Genomic DNA, 25,486 nt, shown 5'->3' on the forward strand with positions numbered 1-25,486 from the left:
CACCTTGTCTCCACAGGGAACTGTCCTGATAATGAATGGGATGATTCAGATTGAATCTGTGTCTTTTCAGTGCCTTGGGGCTTTAATCCAGACACAAAAGAGTTGGAATTTACTCCAGATATTTGTGTGTGTGTGTGTGTATGTGTACTGCACCCATGGCAATATCAGTGTAGGGCCAGGGGAGGAAGAGTTCAGAACTATGTACATTCACATGCATGGGGAAGGGGGGGGACACAGTGGCCATATGACTGTGCATACTGCAATTTATCAGACTGAGATGAAACAGAGAACTGTGTGGACAATTCTCCCAAACTCACTCATTGTATATGGTGATCATGTAGACAAGCCTGTGGTCCCTGCTGATCAGGGTAACTTGAAAGTAAACTGGATTTTCCTATAAGTGTAGATCAGTGGTTCCCAAACTTTGGTCCTCCAGATGTTTGGGACTCAGCTGCCAGAATTTCTGACTGCTGGCCAAGCTGGCTAGGGCTTTTGGGAGTTGAAGTCCAAAGAACCTGGATGGCCAAAGATAAGAAATCACTGGTGTAGATGCTTTCCAAGTTAGCAATATTCTGCAGTTATGTTATAGTGTTCTATTAAAACCATCACCTAGTATGTAGCCCAGTTTCATCTTTGGCAACTGAAGAAGGCAAAAACAAAACATTTTGCTCTTGACACATATTTTTAAAGTTCTGTTTGCTAATTTCTTCAATAAGTATATACTGTATATACTTTCAATGATTTACTACCTCCTTCTTGGATCCAGGACAAACCTGGAAGAAGTGCTCTTGATTTGCTTTATAATCACCTATATGTCTGGCGTGTGTGTGGGGGGGGGGACAGAGAGAGGGAAAGAGGGAACAAGTCCGTGGCACTTACCTCTGAACAGACACATATAGGCTTGTCCTGCAAACCTTTCAGTTGTTTTGTTTATGGAATCCCATTAAACATTTGTTACTAAACTAGTCTGCATTCTCATCCTCAAAAAAATAACAGGTATTAACCACTCATGCTGTTTAATTGTGATCTCCAAAATCCAGTCTGCATGCTTGCTGTGCCTAAATGATGCTGAGAATTATAACATAAATTTGGTATTGGATTTCCCAGTAGACCTTCAGTATCATCTACTTTAGAGCAAAGCAGCTGAGAAAAACAGATTATATTGTTTAACGTTGCATTTGTGTCCTCCCTTCCTCTGTCTCAAGCAAATCAAACACAAGGCAAAGCAGCATACACAAGATGTGTACAAATAATTCTTAGAATGCTTGCAGAAGGGCACAAGACAGTGGTTATGGTTAAAGAAGGTGTAGAATGGAAAAAGTAATTTGAAGGTCCCCCCCCCCCCCCCCCCAACCTTATTCTATTAATGTATCATTTTCACCCTGGTAGTACAGTCGGCCCTTCTTATACACGGATTTTTTATACACGGATTCAAGCATACACAGTTTGAAAATGTTCCAAAAAAGTATAAATTTACCTTGATATTCCATTTTTTATAAGGGACACCATTTTGCTATGACATTATATTTAATGGGACTTGAGCGTACACAGATTTTGTTATAGACGGGGGATCTTGGAACCAAACCCCAGCGTATAACAAGGATCCACTGTATTACGGTATTACATTTAAAGCAGGGGTTCCCAACCTGGGGTATCCATACTGCCAGGGGGTGCAAGATGGAATTTCTGGGAGTGCAACAAAGAGAGGCTTGTGTCCTTGACTGACGAGTCACAAGTCATCACTCAATTTTGTTTCTGAATAAATTAGAAAATCTAATTGCTCAATTTAGATTTGTATTTGATGCAGTTCAAAAGATTAGAAATTAGACTTCTTCATCTTCAAATTTGATATTACTTTTGTAGGGGGTGTGAACATTAATCAAACCTTTCCTAGGGCTGTGGGGCCTAGAAGAGATTGGGAAACAATCTCTTCTAGGGACATGAATGGTCTTTCACGTTAAAGAGACATGAATGGATTTTCATATTTGCTTCTGAGAGCAATGTGACAGTCCTATTTATGAAGACAAAATCTAATTGTGTTGCATGTCATGAGGCCCATGTGCTCTGGCCAAGAACTCCAGTTGTACAGCGCCCTAAGTTTTTGCTGATCTAGAAGATCCTAGGTCAGTGATTAAAAGCTTAACCATCCTGCTCAAATCTCCTCCTGTCTCTTCAATATCCCAGATTGTCTTTGTATGTTCATCCTAGAGTGTCTGCCTTCTTCTTCTTCCCTGCAGTCTTGTTTTACTATTTTTGACCCTTCTTCCAGTTTAAATTTTGCTCTCATCTCATTCCTACATACTAACCATCCCTTTATCTTTATTCTATATCCACTCTTTTTAAAGTTTCAATTTCTTCTTTCCTCATTCCCTCCAATTCCACCTCTCCATGTTCGCACTGACATCTCTCTCTGACTCTCTTTCTCTTCCTTTCTTTCTCTCTTGTTAATTCATTCAATCCCTACTGTGGTAATCCTCTTTCCTTTCTCCCATGAAGTTTCAGCTTTCTAATTCACAGCCGCCACTTTGTCACGCATGCAGCCTACTCTAATTCAGCTCGCTGCTTTGTGATCGCAGGTCTCCATTATCTAGTCTTGGCATGAATCCTTTTCCTACTTACTATTAAGCTCTCTTTATTAGGTAGTTAGGAATACATACACACACATGCATATATTTTGCTTCCATTGTTGTTTCTAATAGTTAGCAGGATTGTGTGAGAGAAGATGAAAATTCACAACACTAAAGTTCACAACACCATGAGACAAACAATCTTTAAAATTATTTAAGAGACTTCGGCTCCCCTTTAGTAGAGCCGGTCATTGTGCTTGGTGTGAGAGACAAAGGAGACTGTGCGGTAAGAGTAAAATAATTATTTCTTCCAATTGTATAGCCAAACAAATATCCTCCTTGGGCTTATGTTTTATGGTTTAGTATCATTCAATATATCTGAGAGTGTTTTTGTATATACAGTACATAAATGCACATACCATGAGCATGTTATGAACATCTATTTTATAGTTTTATTTTAACAAGTTCACGTGTTTTAAATGTTTTACATGTTTTATATACATTTTGCTGTTTAATGGCCTGTTGGCTGAAATAAAGTTGAATTTGATTTGATATTTCTTCCAACATTTTTCAGAGAAATAATTGATGATGTTGGGAGCTTTTCTAGGGCAGAGGCTTGGAGATGACTTGATAGGGAAAATATTTGCTCTTGTCAGCTACTGGATTATTTATTATTATTATTATTATTATTATTATTATTATTAACCTTTATTTATAAAGCGCTGCAAATGTACACAGCGCTGTACATACAATCTTTTTAATTAGACGGTTTAATTAGACTGGAATACATATATGGGTGGGGGCGGCCTAGGAATCCAGTATTGCCATCAACGATGCATGTCCTAGTTTCACGTGCTTGTTCTGTTGCTATGGACAAAGGTTAGATACCAGTTGAAATAGCTGAGAAGGTATTTTACATTGGGGATGGAAATAAAATTCACTGTCATTGGTTTCCCAGATTAAAAAAAAAAAAATTAGGCCGGGAAGAATAATACAGCAATAAGATTGTTGCATGCTTTTTGCTAAGTATTTGCACATCCTGAAATTTGGGGAAAAATTATTCTGCACAAAAATACATATGGGGCTTTTTGCATAAAACTGAAGAGGTTTGTGCAAAAACATGTGTTTTGCCTTCCACTGGAATTATACCTGTGGGGTAAAAATAAATAAAATGCCTCACTGTAATTTGAGAAGGAAACTCCACTAGAACATGGCCACATAGCCCGAAAAACCCACAAAAAACTATGGATGCTGGCCATGAAAGCCTTCAACTTTACATTGTCCTTTGAGATCTACATCTACCAGAAGGTGGTTTAAAATCATTCTAACAAACTTCAACCAAATGCAGGAGCCAACTTTAAAAGTAGTTACTCCTCATACAGTGGTGGGATCAGTGCATGCTGCTACTTCAGAAAGGTGCACAGCAGCTAGAGAAGTATCTGAGAAGGTCTTTAATTTCAGTGATTGTAAAGTTTGTTGTATTGTTTACTTGGTTCTGAAGTTTTCAGTCTGTGTATGTGTGAAGTTTTATTGTTCTAATGATTTAATTATACATTGGCTCATGAACCTGAAACATTGTCCCACAAACCTGCCACGGATCCATTTTTAAAAGAAAATACTGTGTATGCTCATGTATAAATCTAGAAATTTTAATAAAAAAATATCAAATCAACCCCCAAAACCTGGGTCAACTTATCCATGGATCAGTGTAAGTACTGTACAGTGGTACCCCGGGATACGAATGCGCCGGGTTACGAATTTTTCGGGATACGAAAAAATCCCATAGGGATTTATTGCTTCGGCTTACGAAGGTTTCTTCGGGTTACGAAAAAACCGCGGCGCTATTTTCCGCCACCGGAGGGCAGCAGAGAGCTATTTTTCCATTAGCGCCTATGGGAATTCGGCTTACGAAGGTATTTCGGGTTACGAAATTAACCGCGGAACGAATTAATTTCGTAACCCGGGGTACCACTGTACTTTAACTCTTAGCAAAAAAGGAAGCATCCACTTCTCTGAATAAAGGTAAAGGTATCCCCCATTGACAAGGTTGCCAAGTTCTGTCCGATCATAGAGGACAGTGTTCATCTCCGTTACTAAGCCAAACAGCTAGCATTGTTAGAGATTACTCTGTGATCAAGTGGCCAGCATGATTGCACAGAATGCTGTTTACCTTCCCACAGGAATGATATATATTTATTTGCTTGCATCTGAATGCTTTCAAACTGCTAGGTTGGCAAAAACTGGGACTAGTGATGGGAGCTCACCCCATCATGCAGCACCTGGGCCTCAAACTGCCAACCTTTTTAAATGCCTGGGCAGGAAAATGGTGGTGTCAGCAGTTCTTTGGTGTTTCCCCTCAAAGAAGCACTGAGAGGAATTGGCTTTGAAGGATTTGATTAAGACATTTGTGTGTATGTATGTCATTTTTTCTGGGTCAAAATTAGACAAAGTTATCACACTAAAGTTTAAGGCTATAAGCACTGCTAACATTGGCCTGAAATGCACGGGCCAAAAGAAGCATCTTCCGGTCACTTTGGGAGTGTGGCATTTTCATAACACAAATCCCCAAAGTGGCCAGAAGCCACTCAGAGGCCACAAAAGACAGCCTGAATCATAGAATCATAGAGTTGGAAGAGACTGCAAGGGCCATCCAGTCCAACCCTTTGCCATGCAGGAAATCTAGATCAAAGCATCCCCGACAGATGGCCATCCAGCCTCTGTTTGAAGACCTCCAAGGAGGGAGACTCCACTACACTCCAAGGGAGTGTGTTCCACTGTCGAACAGCCCTTACTGTCAGGACGTTCCTCCTATTGTTGAGGTGGAATCTCTTTTCCTGCAGCTTGCATCCATTGCACCGGGTAAGGGAGTCAATTAAAGCATGGCCTGATTGTGACCAGAAAAGCCTCTGGCTGCCCCTGATGGTCCATCTGCTTTGCCCCTATGTCCCCAATTCCTCTGTTTTGCCTTTTCTTCATTTTTGACACATGTGAATTTTCTCAACTGCTTGTACCTAGTTGCCTTCCCCATACATCGCCAAGCCACCATTTACTGTAGTTCCCTCCTCATTAATCCAGCCTTTAAGATGAACACAAATAGTATGCCTGCTGGGATTTTGTAAGTTCTTTGGCATCCTTTTCTTCTTCCTCCTCCTTTTCATCCTTAGTTACATGCCCCTAATTTTTACCCTTGGCCCCCAAACCTAAAACTCTAATGCATGAGGTTGATTTAAGCACAAGTATATACTATTACCTTGAGATACATTCCCACAAGATCCTTTTAGTATTCATGTCAAATTTCAGTAGTTTCACAGTCTTGGAGGTGTGGCAGAGGCAGATATATGGATTACACATACACTTACATGCATACACACAAAGATATAGCCATGTTAATTTGTACAATCAGTATGTAGAGAGATCTGGTGCTACAAGACCTCTCTACATACTGATGCATACACATAGTGCTTCTATTTTATTACTATAAAAGATAAATGGATAGGTTTTGGAGTCCTACATTTCATCTGACCATTTTGTAAAGAGGTAAATGCTAACAGATATGTTTTCTCAGATGGCTGGAGGTATTTTAAAGAAAAACTCAGCAGCTTGGAAATTTGCCTCTGGTGGTCAGCTAAAACATCATGGAAATTGTCTGTTTGAGGGAGATTAGGACAGCTACAGGGCCGGGATACTGCAAGCTGCCTGTAGGGTATCCTGGCCCATGCAGAAACAGCCGTTGTCATTATAATATGAAATCAATGCAAAGGGTATTGTAGGAGTGGGACTCTGTAAGGGTGTTGCACTGACTACAGAGGAGGATTTTGCCTTCAGATGACTGATCATGTTCTATATTAAATACATTTGCTTTGAATTATTATATGGGACATGGCTTCACAATTGTGGGTCAAAAAGGACTTTTGTAGGCTTGTAGATCTTTGCCTATCTCATATTTGTTTACAAAAAATGGGGGAAATCCAGTGTTTTCTCATTTGGTGAGATTAAGAGTTTCTCCACATATTTTTTTGCAAAAATTTCTAGAGATTTTTTTTTTTTGGATGAAATTTTATTTGGATGAAAAATATTATATTTTCCAGAGACATAACTTCTTGCTCAACAGATGTGTCCTGAACGTTTTCTGCACAGATGAAATTTTCACAGACAAGTTCCAAAAAGTGAAAAATGATCAAAAATGTGCACAAATAATCATAATGCACCAAGATGTCTCAAAATACCCTTTCGTGTTGAGGATGAAAAAAATTGTGAATATTCTCAATATCCCTAGACATTAAGAACCTTCATATCATTATGCAAAATCATAAAGCATAATACCAAGATGTGTCAAAACACCCTTTTTTGTCAAGGATGAAAAAAAAATGTGAATATTTTCCATATCCCTAGATCCTAACAACTTTCATACAGCAGTACAGCAAAAGTCAGTGCAAAAAGTGGGGAGGGAATTAACTCTTCCACATGTCTTTCCCCCCTCTTCTGTGTTGTGCTTCTTACATAAAAAGACTACATGTCAGGTCAGTGATGGCTATCTTCTTCAGTCACTATTAACCTTTCTCTATGACTGTTTTTAACAGAATGCACAAAGAATAATCCTATTACCATCTAGATTTACTGAGAAGTGGACTAAAACACGTCAACACTGTCAAAATAATGCAGTTTGACACCACTTTAACTGCCATGGCTCCATCTGACTGAATCATGGGATTTGCATTTTTGTGAGCTTACTTGCCTTGTGAAGCACTTGAAATGACAGCATGTTTTGGGAGAGGATACACTAAGCTGCTATACTGATGGGTGCAGGATTCCAGTTACAAGTTCTAGTTTGCTGGCCCATATGAACTGTGACTCAAGACCTGTGTAACATCTGTGATCTCCCCTAACCTAACCTAACCTAACACCCTCTGACCACTTTAGTGGCCTGGCAGGGGTGAATCAGAGATGAGACAGAGCATGAAACTTTTGTTCTAACTGCCAATTTATGAAGGCTATGCCTTTTTAAGAGTGATGATGTAAAGATGATAATTTTGATTTGCATTGCTGAATTATGATGACATGGATGGCTTTGGGGAGGCTCAGGCAGTGTTGCTGGAAGGCATTATAATAAAGGAGGCAGTGTTCAAGAAATGTTTTCTAAAAATGAATTAAATAAAGTAAACCATCAATATTTTAATATTTATATATTAATTTATTGTACATATAGCCAAAATGGGAGAAATGGGAGCAAAGCTATGTAAATCTGTAATTACAAAAAAGAAAGCAAAATAACAAGAGTCTGGATAATAATAGCTAAATATACAGTGGGCCCTTGTTATCCTCTGGGGTTTGGTTCCAGGACCCCATGTGGATACCAAAATCCATGAATGCTCAAGTCTCATTAAATACAATGGCATAGTAAAATGGTGTCCCATATATAAGTCAATTTTTTTTATTTGGAATTCATACTTTAAAAAAATATTTTCAAGTTGTGGATGCTTGAATCCATGGATAAAGAATCCATGGGTGCAGATGAAGACTGTAATCCCTTTGATAGAGGAGTGCTGTGGAAACGTCTTACCTATCATGATCATATTAGACATTGACAGCAATTTTAGAAGGAGGGGTGTCCAGGATATAGCAGTGTCACTGTTCCAAGAACAGCAGGAGAGGTTTTTGATTTACAGGGGGGAAAGCACCAATATTCCATGGGAAATGTAAATGGTATCTGTTTGACAGTTTTGTAAAGTTTATCAAGAGGCATATGCATTATAATATATTTCTAGGCCTTCTTAGTTTGACTTACATGTTAAGGCAGTGTTTTGTACGATATATATATATATGAAGTAAAAGATACTAGAAAATGTTTGATCGGTTTTATTGTTCTGTCTCTGAAGTGTAACAGTCAGGCACAGCTCCATTGTGTCTTTGCCCCAGCAGCTAACGAGAGGCTATTCCGTAGTCTTTATAACTGCCATTAATTTGGCCTCTGAGCATGGGAAGACAAGCAAGCATCTACTGCCTTTCCCCCACCGTCATTGCCTTTTTGTCATGTTTTGTGTCTTATTTAGATTGTAAGCCTAAGGACCGTGGGGATTCCATACCGGGTATCACCCAGTGTCAGGGGTGGGACTACTGGGGGATTGGAACTTCCAGGTGGGACTTCTGGTGGGACATCAAGGTAGAGTCACATGGGAATGGCCATGTGGGCTGGGGAAGTGCCATGTGGGCCAGGGAAACAGCTGTGTGGATGAGAGAAAAGGCTGTGCAGGTGGGAGAAGTACCATACGGGCCGGGGAAACAGCCACACAAGCCATGGAAATGGCCGCCTACTGCCCGCCTGGGCCAGAAACTTCCCTGAGGCTCAGAGTAGTACCCGTGGGGACCCAAGGGGCACCTGGGCAGGCCCAAGGAGCACCTGCAGGGGGTGATGGGCCGACCGGGCATCACCCCCTTCTGGGGTCTCACATGTCCAGTCTGCACCTCCCACACACCCCAGTGATGCCACTGCCAATTTGTAATTCACCCTGAGAGCCTTTTTGGCTGAAGAGGGGGATATAAATATGCTTAATAAATAAATATTAAAAAAAAAAGTGGTTTCAACAAAATTAAGTATGCCAGTAGTAAAATGAAATTTAAATGATGGCTCATGTATAATGTTTCTGGCTCTGTGTCCTGTTGCAGTTTACCCTTTGAACTCTGATAAATTTATCACTTAGCCGCCCAGAGTGCAAATCAGAGATCAAGGCACAGACTTTGGAAAGTAACTTGCAATTTACTAATGAGAAGTGTTATCAAGGACCAAGAGGTTAATGTTTTTATTAATTTCATATTGCAACATAATTTATTGTAATGTATCTTATATATTTTAATGCAAATTGCAAAAATATATGGTCTGCAAATTAACAACAGAAATGGAGGCGGAATCATGGGGTGCGAGAATGATCAAAGACTAAGTTGAGAGCTTTTCTTACTGCCACAACGTTTACCTAGGACTGAGTAACTGTTGTTGCCTTCCCTTTAAAAGAATCTTTTGCATCACTTCCTATATGTGAGTGTCAGTGATTACAGTTGCTTGAGAAAAGGACTCTAGCACACCTTTACAACACCCACCACAGTGCTGGCACTGCATAAATTTGAAATACTGTAGCAGTAATAGTTCAAAAAAGTTAATCCGTCCATACTTGGCCTTTCCCAGTACTGTAGTTTTCATTTTGGGGAAACCTGAGAAGATTGGTAAGCGGGAGCATGCCAAAGTTTCATCAGTGACAACATCTGTGAAGATAGAGTGTGTTCCTGCTGCTATTACAACTCCCTGTTCCATTGATTTATGTCTTCAAGGCAATTTTAGAAGTATTTTAGGATACACTTTTAGTTCACTAACAGTGGCATCCAACAGTACTGGCAAATGCCAGTTAGTTTATCATAGATGATATGAGATAATCAGCAGAGGCAGTTCTCTGTCACACCACAGTTACAAGCACACTTGTAAGCCACTTTGGGTCCCAATTTTGGAAGAAAAGCAGGATGTAAATAAATATAGCATCAACAACAATAATTATGATGGCATCAGAATCTTCTAGAGTATGCAGCATCCATAACAGAAGTTCATAGGTTCCATGCTAGACAGGTTGATATGACAAATGCCCCCGACTCATAGGATCCATCCCATTTTTCGTTAATTGAGATAACTATATAAAATATTACTTAAATTTCTTTATGAGTGTCAGGTTACATTGAATTTGTATGGTTAAATCTGCCACATGTGACAATTCCACTATGTAAAATTCTCTCATTGTAGCCAGAGCTTGGAGAAGTTATTTTTGCATTCTAGTCCAACAAAATAACTTGTCCAAATTCTGCTTATGCCCTATATTATGGCACCCACAGAAAGAAAAGAAAATAGCCACGGGTGGATTGGGCAGGTTGTTTGTGTGTGTCAAGTAAGGAACATTCCTCCTTTCTTATTTTGGAAATACATTTAGCATATGCACTTAACTAAGAGCTGGGAATTACTCATTCCTTTTATTGTCTAGCTTCTACCTTGTCAACTAGTAATGCTGTTGCCCAGGAAACTGCTCTGCACCCTGCTATGAAGTTTGCCCGAGATTATTCTGAGATTGTTTTTATTTCCTGATATCACAACTGTGAATATAACTAATTTCTTCATCAACACCTCCTCCTGTTTCTTGCCTTAAATGGCGCTTATCTAGAAGAGGTGAGGGTAATATTTCTCCCTCTGTAAAAGCAAAATTTCTCCACTCTCTGGCTTCTATCTCAAAGATTTCAGAACATGAAATGTGAAAGTGATTCTCTTCTGCCTGTTATTTTTAATTGAAGATGATATATCATCATATTACTATTCTTGTTTTTTACCCTTCTATATAGAGCAGAATGTACTCATTTTTACATTCACACTTCATCTCTGGGGACTGCAGATTTACTCTCTATACAAAAGAGTACTCTATTACCTACTTCTCTTTGCTTCTCAGTATCCCACACCACCGCCACCACTTGGCTAGCTTCAGGACCAGAAATATTCTGAGCAGGGAGAAAATAATCCTTTTTCATATGCTCCTTTGTATGCAAACACTAAGATTCCCACCCACGTCTCCTTTATCTGCTTTATAGGAAAAACATATGTTCAGCATGCCCCCAGTTGCCCTCCATGTCTAGTTTGGACCAATTCTATTCCAACCTTTTCTATCTTCAGATTCTGATAAACTTCCATAAAGATAACATTCCATTAAAAAAAAAACTCTTGCAAAAACTCCAAATCTCCAGATGTTTAATGAAATGAAAAGGCCTTTACTGGACAGTGAAAAGAGAGCTAGTCTCCTGAAAGAGGAAATTTCAATTCTGGGAGCAGCCACCAAGAAGACTCTTTTAGGTGTCCTCACAAGATGGGCCTGTATGAATGAATGTGAGAAAGCCATCACTACTCATAGTGGGCCATTTATCTGCAATCTCAGTGGCAAAGAAGGTACATCTGAGTGTCACTAAGGAACCTCCAGCTGGCCTCCTGACCCCACCATGTTTGGCTGCCCTCTCTTACCATCACAGGATCACAGGTCTGGAAGGGAGCCCAAAAAGCCATCAGACTTGACCACAACAATATATTCTTTGGGATTGTTTATCAGTCCTTCAGTTATAATTTCCTTTTGTAAAGGTAAGAGATACCTCCCTCACACCTTAAGAAGGTCAGGGTGGCTACTCTAAGCTCAGTGTGGTCTCTTCTTTTACCCTATTATTGCATCCTGTTTCTGTTCTTCCCATAATAATGCTCATCTGTAGCAAATGGTCAAATAAAATTTTTAAATCAATACCCTGTTAGGATATAATTTACATCAGCAAGTGGTGCAAAGGTGGATTAAGCCAGTGAAAGTACCAAAGAAACCCATTTTCCCCCTTTTTTTCTTAAATACTACAACTAAAAGCTGAAATGCACACTGAATAAGCTTGTTTCAGCTTCCAAGAACTTTATTTTTGCTTAATCCTGTTTTTGTTGCTATCGTTCCAGCAATACAAAGAAAATAGCAGAAGTAAATCAATGTGAAAACTCCACCAGTATTAGAGCTTTTTAGAGCTTACCTAGCATCACATTGAATTTGGCTGGATTTTCTTACTTTCCTTTCTTTTTAAATATTAGATTCCCTTGAACTTTAATTGAACCATAAAGCAACTGTGAGGAGTTTAATAGCTACCCTCCAAGGATTTGACTTATCCATTGGATCTGCTATTTATAGGGTCCATTACTACCAAATGTCTGGGTTACTTTTGTTGTAATCATTAACAGTAGAAAGACTGTTTCTGCTGCATTGGCTTCTCCTTGTGTGTCTCCAGAAATATCCATCAAAGAAGTGCCATGAACTGAATCTTTTTTGATAAAATCCCCAGTGGTAATTTGTTTTTATTTGTGTTTTTGAATGCCTTACATTAAATCTTCCATTACTCAGCAAAGCTTCACTTTCAGTGCTGCCTTTTTAAAAAAAAAACAACCATGACCAGAGTCATAGAAAGTTTCTGTTATTTAGAGTAGTTCTTGGCTGCAAGAACAATGTCAAGGTCTTGATGCTGGAATAAAGCATTTTCTAGTTGACTAAGACTAGTGGCTAAAGGATCAGTTCCAAGTTTGCAAGGTCAAGACAAAATCAGGAATGAAATGGAATCAGTAGCCAAAGTGCCCTTTCTGCAGTATGGCTGCTGGAAATAGTCTGAAGATGCGGGCTGCTAAATACTCACATTGAAAGTGGGGTGAGCAGGAATCTCAGGTCCAAACAGATGATGGAAAAAGCTGGCTGTGATCTCAAAGTCAGCAGTTCGAGACCCAAACACTGCAAGACAGAGTGAGCTCCTGTCACTAGTCCCAGTTTCCACCAACTAGCAGTTCGAAAGCATGTAAAAGTGCAAGTAGATAAATAGGTACCACTTTAGTGGGAAGCTAACAGCATTCCATGCAGTCATGCTGGCCACATGACCATGGGATCGTCTTTGACAATGCTGGCTCCCTCGGCTTAGTAACGGAGATGAGCATCGCTCCCTACAGTTGGATACGACTAGACGAACTTGTGAAAGGGAAAACCTTTGCCTTTTAAAGAAGTGGAGTGCTATTGAATGAGATGCATGCACAATGTGTGGGATAGGAGGTAGAGCAAGCAGAGCTGGTGGATTAGGCAAAATAATCTGTTGTTTTGGCAAGCAAGGCTAGTTTGCAAGTATTTATGCCACCGGTGGGCAATGTCACAGCAAGTCTAGGGTGCCAATTTTCACACACTCTAGTACTTGTTGTGGTCTACACCCTTGGAAATGTGGGTTTATCATTGTGTTTTCTTTTTGTTTTTAGTCCAGTTGTGTCTGGAGCGTCACTTTTCTTGTGTGTGGTTTTTTTGTGTTTTTGTGTTATGTTTTGTTTTGCTATGGACCAATGCCTCCACACCTGCCTCAGATTTTTGGCTCATGAACAATTCATTGCAAAAGGCTGCATGCCTCCTCTTACAAGAGACACCTAGGTCCAAAACACACTGCAGAAATAAACCAGTTTGGAACCGCTTGAGACTGCCCTGGCTCAATGCTAGGGAATTTGGGGAACTAGTTTTGTGAGACATTTAGTCTTCTCTGTCAGAGACCTCTGGTCCCACAACAAACTACAATTCCCAAGATTCCCTAGCACTGAACCAGGGCAGCCAAAGCCATCTCAAACTGGATTAGTTTTGCAATGTGTTTTGGACCATACTTTCTGGATGCTGCCAGAAGTGTGATTTTCCTTGTTTTGCAAATCAATTGTGGGAGAAGGGCTGGAGCCTCCAAAAATAGCAGCATGCAGCATGTGGGCTGTCTTTGAGCAGTCCTTGTTTATATCCATCATTCCTTGGCATTGCTTCAGGAATTCCTTCACCCTGCTTCAGCGGTGAGCCAGCAGTGCCTTCCCTGGGAAAGGCAAATCTGGTCACAGTGAATTATGCCTCTATTACTTCTCATTGAGACTACTGTAATATTCTCTATTTCAAGCCACTCTGGCAAAATATTCAGACGCTACAGGTAGTGAAAATTCAGTAGCCCAATTGTTGTCTGGCAAGACATATCATTAGTCTTGAACTAATTTCAATGGCTTCCTATTCATTTTAATGCTTCTTTAAGGTGTTCAGTTTGACCTCTAAATGGCTTCAGGAAAAGAATACCCAAAAGGCAAACTCCTTTAGTATGAACTTGCCTGGACTTTCTGTTCCTTGATATCTTATTGCATGTTCCTACCTTCCTGATTTCCTAGGTTAGTGAGTACCTGAGAAGGGCTTTATAGCACCACCTCAAGTGTAAAACTCAATCCCAATGAAAGTCAGCTTGGTTCGGTCTTTACTGAGATCTCGACAAACATTAACATCTGCCTTATTCTGCATTGTTTTTAAACCTTTAAAACATTTTTGGGGGGTTTTCAAGCAATGTTTTGTTTCTGTTTTATTTATAGTAGGAAGAATATTATATGATGTTATTTCTATGCAATATAATATTTTAGGCAGATAAATGAAAATTGTCAATGATAAATCACAATCTGTTACATAATAAAAATGGAGATGAGGTTATGATATAAAGGCTTCTGAGCATGTTGAGCCTTTACCTAAGGCTGCATATCAAAGGCAATAGAGTACAAAAAGCCCACCTCCAACAATACGATGGACATACAAACACATAAACACAACTAGTAAGGTTGAAAAACCATGGAATCATCAACTATCAAATGAAATACAATGCTTAGTAGTAAATTGCATAGAATATGAAATTATTTGTCATTACGGGAGAAAGTTGTAGGTATTTTATAGTCAGAAAGGTTTAATTAAGACCCCAAAGCATCAAAATAGTTATAACCTTTCCTTTTGACCACTAGCAGCCAACAAATGTAAAATTGCAAAACCAATAACAGCTAAAAAGTAACATTAAAAGTAGTTGTGGAATACATTGAGCATACTATATGTAAAGAATTTATGTGTTTCCTTTCATCCCAGCCCCCACTAGAAATCTCTGGAAAATGAGTCATTCTGCTAGATGTTAATCTATTTTTCACTCACCCAGCATTTTTGCAATCATTTCAGTGAATTACTAACAAGACCTTGGTGCTCCTATAAAAGGAATTGGCATTGATACAAATCTCACCTTGGCAAACTCTGGACATATTGTTGATCTGACACACTTGTCTGTTGACTGGATTCAATAACTTTATCATTATCCCACAGAATGCATTTTATTACAGTAGTGAAGCATTATTGTTTAGAGGATGAAACATCAGTAAAAGAATGCATGCCAGGAATCAACTTACATGCATAAATATATGCATAAATGCCAGTTCATTCCTGGCATGTATGTGCCAGGTACCATTCTTCTGTTAACCTGAGACAAGTAGATGAGTCTGTCAGTCTGTCTATCTGTTCATATTCTTTTTATTGCAAGTATTGTGATCCATGGTCTGCACAAACCCCATCCATTTCTGTTGTCGTATCATTTCCTGTTCCCACTTAAAAAAATATTCCAAAACTGAAAATTGCAGTTTCTTGAAACTTCTAGTAGGGCAATATGTCATGACTCACGAACCAAGATTTGAAAAGCCAATTAAACATAGCATGAGATTAACTGTCAGTTTATTCAGTTTATAGAACAGCGATTCTCTTCAGACCAGTTGGAGTAAAATCTAAGTTGTGTTCCAAAACATCCAACCTTTAAGAATTCTCTTTGTCCAGTCCCAAGCCCATGCTCCGTCTAACATATCAAAGAGGCCTTTTAACTGGCCGCTCCACTTCCTAACTCCTTATCAACCCATCTTTACCAAGGCTTTGCTGACCATCAAACACTTCTTCACTCAGGACCTAACAGAGCCATATATCTTAACTACTCCATCCATTGTCTCTCTGTCTCCGTTTTTGCATTTCAATTGAATTACAGACCTCTCTGCTGTTTGCCTTCCCTTCCCTTCCTGTGCTTTCTTCTAGTGAACCATAGCTCTGTTTCTCTATCCCCATTATTTCCTTATCCCCATTATCACCATTTTACCATATCACTACCTCACTGCTACAGTATCCCCTCATATTTCTCATCATGGCAGTTTCTGATATTTCATCATAGCAGAGTCTGACACAGTTCTCTTCTAAAGCAAGGTGAAAGGTTTTGCTTTAATGGGAGCAGAGGTGATCTTTTCAACTTATTTTTTTCTCAAAACCAGGTGTGAACATCTTATCACTCCCTGTTTTGAAGCAGCGAAACTATGTAAAATGCATCTTTGGTGGGAATGCAATTTGGACCAAATTTGGACCCTTGGCTCACCGGAGTTCCCCACCCCATAGTAGATCTAAATCAGTTACATTTTTGATAATGACTAGAGTCCCCCTTTAGGCATTCAGTTTGAAAACAGGGGAGAGGCATCTGGGAAGGGGTATTGAAAACTCCTTTCCTTTTAGACCCACTCTTTTCACATCAGTGTGTAAGTTCTGTAGAAAATGTCAGCCAGTTGGGTAACATGTGATTTTCTGTCATTCATATTTACTCTATTGAAAAACTGTTCTCTCTGCCAACAATTGTATTTTGTTATTTATTTTAAATTATGTTAAACCACCTATTGTCTCTTTGGAAATCTTTGTAAGAATCATTGCAGAAAGATACCGCAGACTGATTTTGAAATGAATGCCTTGGTAAACTGATTATCTAGAAGAACAAGATTATATAGAAGAAGCCAGCAGGTTCACCAGTGCTTTAAGGGTTTAGGAGATGATCTCTTTGTAGTTCTTTGGTATGATGTTTTGTTACTTATTGGTGTAGGGGCAAATGCCTTTGCGTGTGAGCTTCTTACATGCAATGACCTAAATTCTCCTTTAGTCCTGAGTAGACCCATTGAATCCATTAGATTTATCGCATATGTTGACTGACCATGAAAAAATTGATTGAATGCGTTTGTTCCAGATGAGACTAACCAACAGGATGCCACCCAGAGCTGCTGCAGAATTGGTGCAGTTTGACTTCACTAACTGTTGTGGCTACATCCTATGGCATTCTGGGATTTGTAATTTGTAATTTGTTGTTGCACCAGAATTCTCTGACAGAGCTAAAACTAAAAATCCCAGCTAGCTTTGAAGCAGAAGCAGACAGAGAGATGACATTGGGGATTGTTGGGCCTCATTCCCACTTACTTCTCGATTCACATCCTGCACCGATTCCTGAAACTGGCTCAGCAAACAGTGTGGTTCCCACTATGTTTGCACTGGTTTCAAGAATCGGTGCAGGAAGTGAAAGCCACGGCTTCCTCTCCATGTCTCCCTCCATCCTTCTTGGCCATACTGGTCAGTATGGCATCTTGTTTTCTTGCCACCTTTGTCCATTTAAATTTTTTATTCAGGGATGCCAAACAGAGAGAGGGAGAAAAATGCATGGTGAGTTTTTTTTTTTCCAGGCTAGCTATTAGAAACACATGGCTTCATACTCCCCCCCCCCCCCGCCACAATTCCTCACTTTAACTTCTAACATCTTAGGTGTACAGATGGTTTTAACAATACTGGTTATATTGGTTAAAAACAATAGGGTTTCTCAAGTGTCAGGAAATACTGACAAGAAAAATTCTAGACTGGTGAAAAGCAATGTCATTTGTGACTTCTGTGTGAAAAATGTGTGGTTTTGTCTGTCTGTTTTTGTGTTTTTGTGTGTGTGTGTGTGTGAGTGAGAAACTGCATTTCCTACACAGAAAGTAATATTTTCTGCACAGCACTTTCTGTGCAGAAAATAACATTTATTACTATCAATATTTCTGCACAGGAAACACTCTTTTTGTTGTTGTTGCAGGAATTGTGTTTTCTGTACAGAAAACAGCCATAAGTTTCAAACTGAAAATAGTCTATGAAAACTGTGTAGTTTTGAATAAGTTTTTCACAGAGAGGAGAAAAATTGTAAAATTAATTCTTGTATGCAGGAATGAAATTTATGAAGATTTGCATCCCCACATTACAGTGAGAGTAGAGGCAGAATTTAGTCTGTAATCATTGTTTGTGTAAGGCTCCATATTTTTTTATTTTTTCCTTACATTAATGTGCTTTTGTTTGTCTTGTTAATCCTACTACTGTCTCAGAAGAAGTATCCGCAAGGATAGTCCAAGTAGTAACAGCTGAAGCTGTGGCAGTCCTGAAAGGTGAACAGGAAAAAGAAGCCCAGCACAAAGATCAGCCAGCACCATTACCTTTAGGTAAAGAGAGTCATCTCAGCTGTATGTTGTGTTATAGACATCAAGCTTTTGCAGCGCAGCTGTGGCCTACCCTTTTGCTTTTTAATGCATTAGTTCATTTATTTATTTTAAGTATTGAGAGCTATCACAAAAAGCCATGGTTTGTGTCAGCCATGGTTTGTCGCTTAAGCTGTGAATTTCATAGTGAATGACCAAAGCATCACTTTTCTCTCCCTTCTCCTCATTTCTGGTTTGCTTCATGTTTGTGTATGGTTTGCATCTGGTGTGCTTCTCTCCTGCCCTCTTGCTAGCAAATATTTCAGGGTGGAAAGCTGGGAAAACAAGGTGAGAATAAGTTATACTTGCAGATGCCATGTCATGATATGTCATTTTTAAACAAACCAGAGTCCAATTAATAATGTCTTAATATATTAAAATATTGGTGTCACAGAGACTCTCTCCAGTTCAGCCACATATTTGTCATGTTTCATTTAAAAATTCAGATTCCCTGATCTTTGTTCATAAAAAGCGGGAGAGCATCAAGGTTTCAAGGTGGAGATGATTGATTCCTCAGGGAAAAGAATTTAAAAAGTAGCTAAATTATCACTTTACATAAGGCTATTGCATGATGCCAAAGAAGAAAGAAGGAAAGAGAAAAGAAAAGATTGTACCGAACATGTTGTTTACATATTGAAATATTTTCCTGAGCTGCACCCCAAAACTGAGTGCCATATAATTAAAGCTGCCATTTTGTAAACATAAAAAAACCTGACTATAGGGGGGAAATCTACGGGATACAAATCCATCTATTTATGGACCTATTTAAAGAGGCAGCTGCTTCAGTCTGTTTTAGCATAAAAAGACATAAAAGATTCCAATTGCACCTTTGAGATAACTGGGAAGAAGAAATTTCTAGTATAAGGCTTTGTAGACAATCTCTTTGCATCTGATGAGGTTGACATTAGTCCCTGAAACCTTATGTAGACATTTCTTCTTCCCAGTTTATGGAGATAGCTGTATATGTATTATTATGTATGTTAGGATGAATAATATATCAGGTTCATCTTGAATCAAAGTTGGCATCATTAAGAAAACCTAAGTAGTACATAATATCGCTGGTCTGTGCAGTGATAGCTGGAGGCATCCATGTTATGGGTGCAGTGAGTTTGCTGTGGGTTTTATTCCAGGCTATCCAAGGAACTATGTACAGCATCTTCAATTTGTTGAAGATGAAGGTGCCTCTTCAGGTCATGTCCAACTTACACTGCCTTTAAGGAGAATCTATCATAGGTTGTTTCTGTAGCAAATTTGTTCAGAGAGGGTTTGCCATTGGCCTCCTCTGAGGCCACTCAATGCTTTTCCATGGCTGAGCATGGATTTGAATCCTAATATCCTGACATTTTAGTCCAACATTCAGACCACTATACCTCACTGTCTCTGTGCTGTATCAAAACGTGCGTTGTGGATATCACCTTTAAACTCTGGACTGGAACCCAGAGCAGATTCATTGCACCCATGATATGGGAGATACCGGCTGCCACTGGGTCTGTGAGGAGGAAAGCTAATATTCTACAGAGTTCCGCAGAAATAACTTGCATTGTTACAAAAAGCTTTTCTTGAAATTGCATGCAGTATCTAGAATGATAGGCACAATAAGGGTAAAATAAATTATTTTAAAGTCCTGTTAGATTCAATAGAAGAGATTTGAGTGCATGCTAAGTCCTCCTGTTGACATGAATGAGACTTAAAATATTGACCAAATACTGCCAAAATAATTTTAGGGAAATTTAGAAAATGTTGCTTGGGTGCTGTTCTCGCACACCTAGTGAAACTATTGCTTATTGCCATCTTCTGTATTTGTTTCATGTTTGATAGTTGGATGCTTGTAAGCAAGTTGGACTTGAGACGGTTTCCTTGGGTACTGGGCAGCCTTAAAATGGCGCATTTCAGTGCTTGATACAAATGATTTATATATGAAGAAACAAGAAGATGGTGTTGCGTATTATTTTTTTAAAAGGGTTTTAGCAATTTATGGGAATAGTAAAATGCCACTATTTCAAATAAATGTAAGCAAAGTTATCACATATTTGCGCTCCTCTATATTTTGCATTCCCCAGCCTGGACTTGTGTGTTTGTTTGTTTTTAACTTACTTTTCTTCAAGGCATGTAATAATTATAATGCCATTTGTTCATTCAAACACCGGGGAGGTTAAGAAAAACCAACCCACCTTATTGTTTATATATATCTTTTGTTAAAAGAAATGTTTTCGAAGACAGTGGAACTGATTTCTGAACATAACGCTCCATCGTCCAAAATAAATGGTTACTATTGTGGGTACCAGGCTATGTGTAAAAGCTAAAGACTCAAGCTGCATGGATTTGAAATGTTATCAGATGCTGCTAACCTCTTATACTGAATTCTTCTGTTGGCATATCCCAGTATCAAAATAATTAATCATTGTGTCTCATTTTTACTGTCCGATCTTTAGCAGTTGAAGAGACAACTAACCTGCCTCCATCCCCGCCCCCCATCACCTGCTTCAGAGCAGACTGGAACACTGGAAGAAGGTAAGAATTCCCCTGGGCACTTTAGAGGGACCATCTTTAAGGAGAGAAATCCAAGGATCCCTGTGACAGAGGTAGGAGGATGATTCTGTCATGAATCATGACAGAAGCAAGGCATGAGCAATGTTTGTTTTGGTAACAGGAAATTATTGACTGCATATGATTGTGAAACATCAACACTATTAATATGTGCCTGTATGCATTTGTGTATTTCTCCCTATACGTGTGCATGGTGATATCTGAGAGTACCTTCTTACAGCAATATAAAGGTTATGTGCAATACATTACTGTTGAATAGATATTGCAGTTGGACTTGAAAAGACTCCGGTACCTTCAAGAGCTGCAGAGAAGAGAACATTTCACGAGGCAATACATTTCTCATCACTGGCTCTGTAATGAGAAAAGGTATACCTGGTTGGAGGGGGGAGAATGGCACCTTTTTCTGCAGCAGGAATTCTCTCAGCATCTAAAGCAGGAGAGCTACACAACAATCTTCTCTCTCCAGCTGAGAATGATCCCAAGACCATCTTCTAGAGAACAGAATGCCAACATTTTCAAGCAACACTTTTAACAGGGAAGGAGTTTTCCCCCCACTAGTACAAACATTATAGATTACATTTAGCACCATAAAATGCAGAACAATGTAATGTAAGGAAAATGGGAAAGATATTAGGATTAAATATGGAAATCGGTTCTGTTCTGATATAATGAAGCAGATAAAAAAGGCCACATATTGTTTCATACTGTTGCCTTTCCCATATTTTATATTGTCAGTGAATCTACACTTAACATAAAGGTTTGAACGGCACAGGAGTGTGACAGGGAAAGTTGACAACTGTACCTAGTAATAAATGAGCAGAAACCTGTTTGTATTGGTATTTTATAGTGTGGAGAAGCCTGGTCTTCTAGGATCAACTGTTATTCAGAAAAATATTACAAATCATTTTTCTTCCTGTGGATACTTACATTATGTTCATCTATTTCTGCATCCAAGCCCATGATACACTAAAGGTCCTTTTAATTTCATGAAAGTTAAGATTTCAGATTAATTTAGTCATCTCAGTTTCTGGACCTTAAAGTTAGACTTATCACTGCAAGACACTTTGCAAACAATCAAGTCTTCATCTTTCTCAGAGCTATTAAAATATGTGAAGACTGATACTACTGTTTTTAAAATACACAGAAAGGAAGATGGCTGTCCTATTATAATACACAAATGAACCACCCAAAAAGTGTTTGAAAGTAGCAAATGAAATAACGAACATCCATTTGAAAATAATCTTTATCTTTTCTAGTGCATTTACTAGATCTTCTTCAGGAAGTTCTAGACCTATTATAGAGTTAAGTGGTTCATATTTAGTTTAGCTCTTTGAATGATGTAAAAGATATTTCCTAACACAGGATACTTTTAAGCTCTTTAGGAGTGGTCTTTTGGGTCCCTTAAAATATGCACTCTGTTGTCAAACAGACAGGTTGGAATCCTGATGGGTGTCTTATATGTGGATAAGGACCCATCTGGAAGTGATTAGACATTTGGCCTGATGTGGAATAGCCAAACATAGGGGCTTGACAGACGGGTGCTTTGCGCCAGCCTGGGCCCAAACTAGGAGTGTTTAGATGCTAAGCAACCCTATTGCGCACCCTGGCCACCATCACTGTACACGCCCATCCATATGGGGCACGTGATGATGACATTCATGCGGTGCAACACCCAAACAGCGCTGTGCCGCAAGGCTGTCATCATCATACGCAAGTACGCCAATGGTGCCCCGAACTCAGCCTAAAAAGAACCCACCAGGAGTGGGTTCTTTTTAGGCCTCCTGCTGGCCATAGCGTTTGGTTGCCACAGTCTCCATCCGGGGCAGGAAGGAGCGGCGTCTCGCCACCCCTTTCTTCCAATCTGTATAGCCCCATAGTTGTGCCATCATTCCACTAGGGACATTTACAGTTATTCACTATTATATTATCTCATATTCTGCTTTGTCTCTAGTCCTGGGTTTCAAAGCAGCTTACAAAAGTTAAAACAAATACTCCTAAAAAAATTCACATAATAAAGAAGTGAAAAATGTAAATTAAACTATCAATAGTTATAAAGGTAGTTAAAAGCATGACCATTAAAAAGGAAAAAAAAAACCCAAAAATATACAGCAGAGTACATTGTGAAAGACTCAGCCCACAAAGGTCTGATGGGGAAAAAAAACTTCAGCTGTGAAGGGGAAATTTTAACACCCTTGGATCCTTCATGTGTCTGTGGAAAGATGGGAGAGTGCCAATCTACCCTCTCTAGGAAGGGAGTACCAGGGCCTGGGAGCAGCCACTGAGAAGGCCCTCTCTTGTATTCCCACCAGATATATCTGTGAGGGTGGTGGGACAGAGCCAAAGCCCTCCACAGAGGATCTCAAAACATGGGAAGGCTCATATGGGAGAATATAATCCTTATTGTTAACCAGGAATGGAGCTGTAAAAAGCTTTAAAGGTCATAGTCAGCACTTTGAATTGTGCACAGAAATGAACCAGCAGGCAGTGGAGCTAATGGAACAAGAAATTTGTTTATGAATGCACATGTGCAATTCACATAGATGAGCATTGTCCGCTGCACACATAGCTAGGCATGCACATTTGGTTGTACAGTTGGATGCATAACACCACAAATTCTTAGTTATGCAACTATTGAGTGATTTTGTGTGCATAAATGTAGTACTGTCTTCACGCTATAGGATCTTGGCCATAGAAACAGGCAAGTCTTGAGCACACTAAAATCATAACTGGCTACAGGGAGGGAAAAGAAGACATGCATTATGTGCAGCTGCTTGTGTTCACTGTTCTCTTGGTTCTGCCCTTCATATTGGGGGGTTGCAAACATTGTGGAACAACCTGGATGTTTGATTCATTCCACAATAATTATTTAAATCTGTATAAGAAATGCCTATGAAGGAACCTCATCTGAGTTGAACTAATCAGCATATGAATACGTTGCCAACCATTTGAGTAAATCTGCCTTTTGAGGTCAAGTAATGCTGTTATGAACAGTTTGTATTTTTATATTTTTTTTGAGAGTGTATTAAATATTTCTGAGACTGTAGTACAAAATGTTACTGTTCTATAACTGGTATATTTAATGTCTATTTCTTGTTATTCTAGATACAAGGCAGATCAAGCTCTCAACTTTAAAGTCCTCTCACATTCAGTGGAGGGGTTAACCCTGTATTTAATATTGCCCATCAAACTCAACAGGAACTAAATGTGCTCAATTAATTGTGACTAAGTCATAGTGTTTTGTTTTGTTTTTAAAATGAAAACCTGTCACTGGATACTTGTTTTCATATTTCACAGCAATTAACTGAGTCAGTGTATATCATCATTATTATTTTAAAAGCAACAAAGCCTTGCGGCACCTTAAAGACAAAAAAAGTTCTATTTGACATAAGCTTTTGTTGGCTGCAGCACATTGCTTCATATGCATCTTATGAAGTGGGTTTTAGGCCTCAAAAATAAACCTTACTAGTTTGTAAGCTATGAGAAGGTTCTCTTTTACCCCCTAAAATCAAGTTTCCCCCAATAAGGCAACTTTCTTTTGCAGAAAGGTTTTTGATGTGTGCAGTGTTCCCTCCTCTGTGACTGCTATTGAAGAAATAGAAACTCCAAAGTAATGTGTATTATCTGATGCTACTATATGATTCTTCAAAATCTTTCAACGATCCCTTAGATTTCTTGACTGATGATACATGAGTGACAAGTGACAGTACGGCAGAATAATGATAGTAATAATGGTAGCAAAGTACCTTATTAATCACTGAAAACACTGAAAGGAATAGTAGAAAATTATTTCTAACCTGGGGGCTGTAGGTTGCGGCAACTCTCTGTTGAGGTTACGATTGAAGCTATTTTCAGTTTTTCTTCCCACTTCTGGAGCTGACCCAACATGGAAGACAATTTGATGTATGAATTTCTTAAATCAAAACAAATTTGTATCAATATGTTTGTCATCTAGGTAGCTTGTTTCTTAGACACCTATATGGAAATGAAATCTGGCCTATAATCAATGGCTAGTCCCTGCTAGTGTAAACCCATCCATTGTTGAATTGTGACTACCCTTTTCTCTTTGATTCAATGGATCTACTGTACTTGGGACTAGCAATTGTATTTAGACTTGTGTATAATTACTTCATGAACATTTTATAACTGTAAGTTCCCTGTATTGTCTCAGTGTAGCACTCGTTTTTTTGATGGACAATGATATTTAAGGCATTCGCTTTAGGGGAAAAGGAGCACTTCACATTTAAAGGTTAATTTGACTGCACTTCTCTCTTAGGACAATCTTAACTTTCTACATAACAGGCATTGTTGTTTGGAACTGGGATTAAAATTTCAGATGCCAGCATAAAATCAAATCTAGATAGTAGCTTACTGCTGTTGTTTTTCCCCCCTCATTGGTTTCAGTTATCTATAAAATTGTAGTGGATTGATTTCCAGGAATTTTAAAGCTTTCATGCTTTAATTTATTTAACTACCAGCATGTTTTTCTGTGTATTAGCATTTCAACGAGATGAAACATCTCCAGGTCACTGTGACTCAGTAGATCAAGTTGTTCCCAATGCTCCTACTGGCAACTTCAGCATTGTATTTCTGCTTTTATAAAAATGTGTATAGTAGAGAAAACTGTATTTATAAAAATCAACCAAATGTC

The 25,486-nt window shown here is 38.9% G+C and overlaps 1 protein-coding gene across 1 annotated transcript in view; it reads left to right on the forward strand.

Annotated features, from left to right (window-relative positions):
• MAP2 (microtubule associated protein 2) overlaps window positions 1-25,486 on the forward strand; it is a 329,228-nt gene that overhangs the window by 227,129 nt on the left and 76,613 nt on the right. The window contains 3 exon segments of the mRNA XM_042447021.1: window positions 18,142-18,255; window positions 20,724-20,758; window positions 20,760-20,802. Of these exon segments, the coding sequence (XP_042302955.1) occupies window positions 18,142-18,255; window positions 20,724-20,758; window positions 20,760-20,802 (192 nt within the window).

This window comes from Sceloporus undulatus, chromosome 1, assembly GCF_019175285.1.
Source record: "Sceloporus undulatus isolate JIND9_A2432 ecotype Alabama chromosome 1, SceUnd_v1.1, whole genome shotgun sequence".
NCBI classification, from domain to species: Eukaryota; Metazoa; Chordata; class Lepidosauria; order Squamata; family Phrynosomatidae; genus Sceloporus; species Sceloporus undulatus.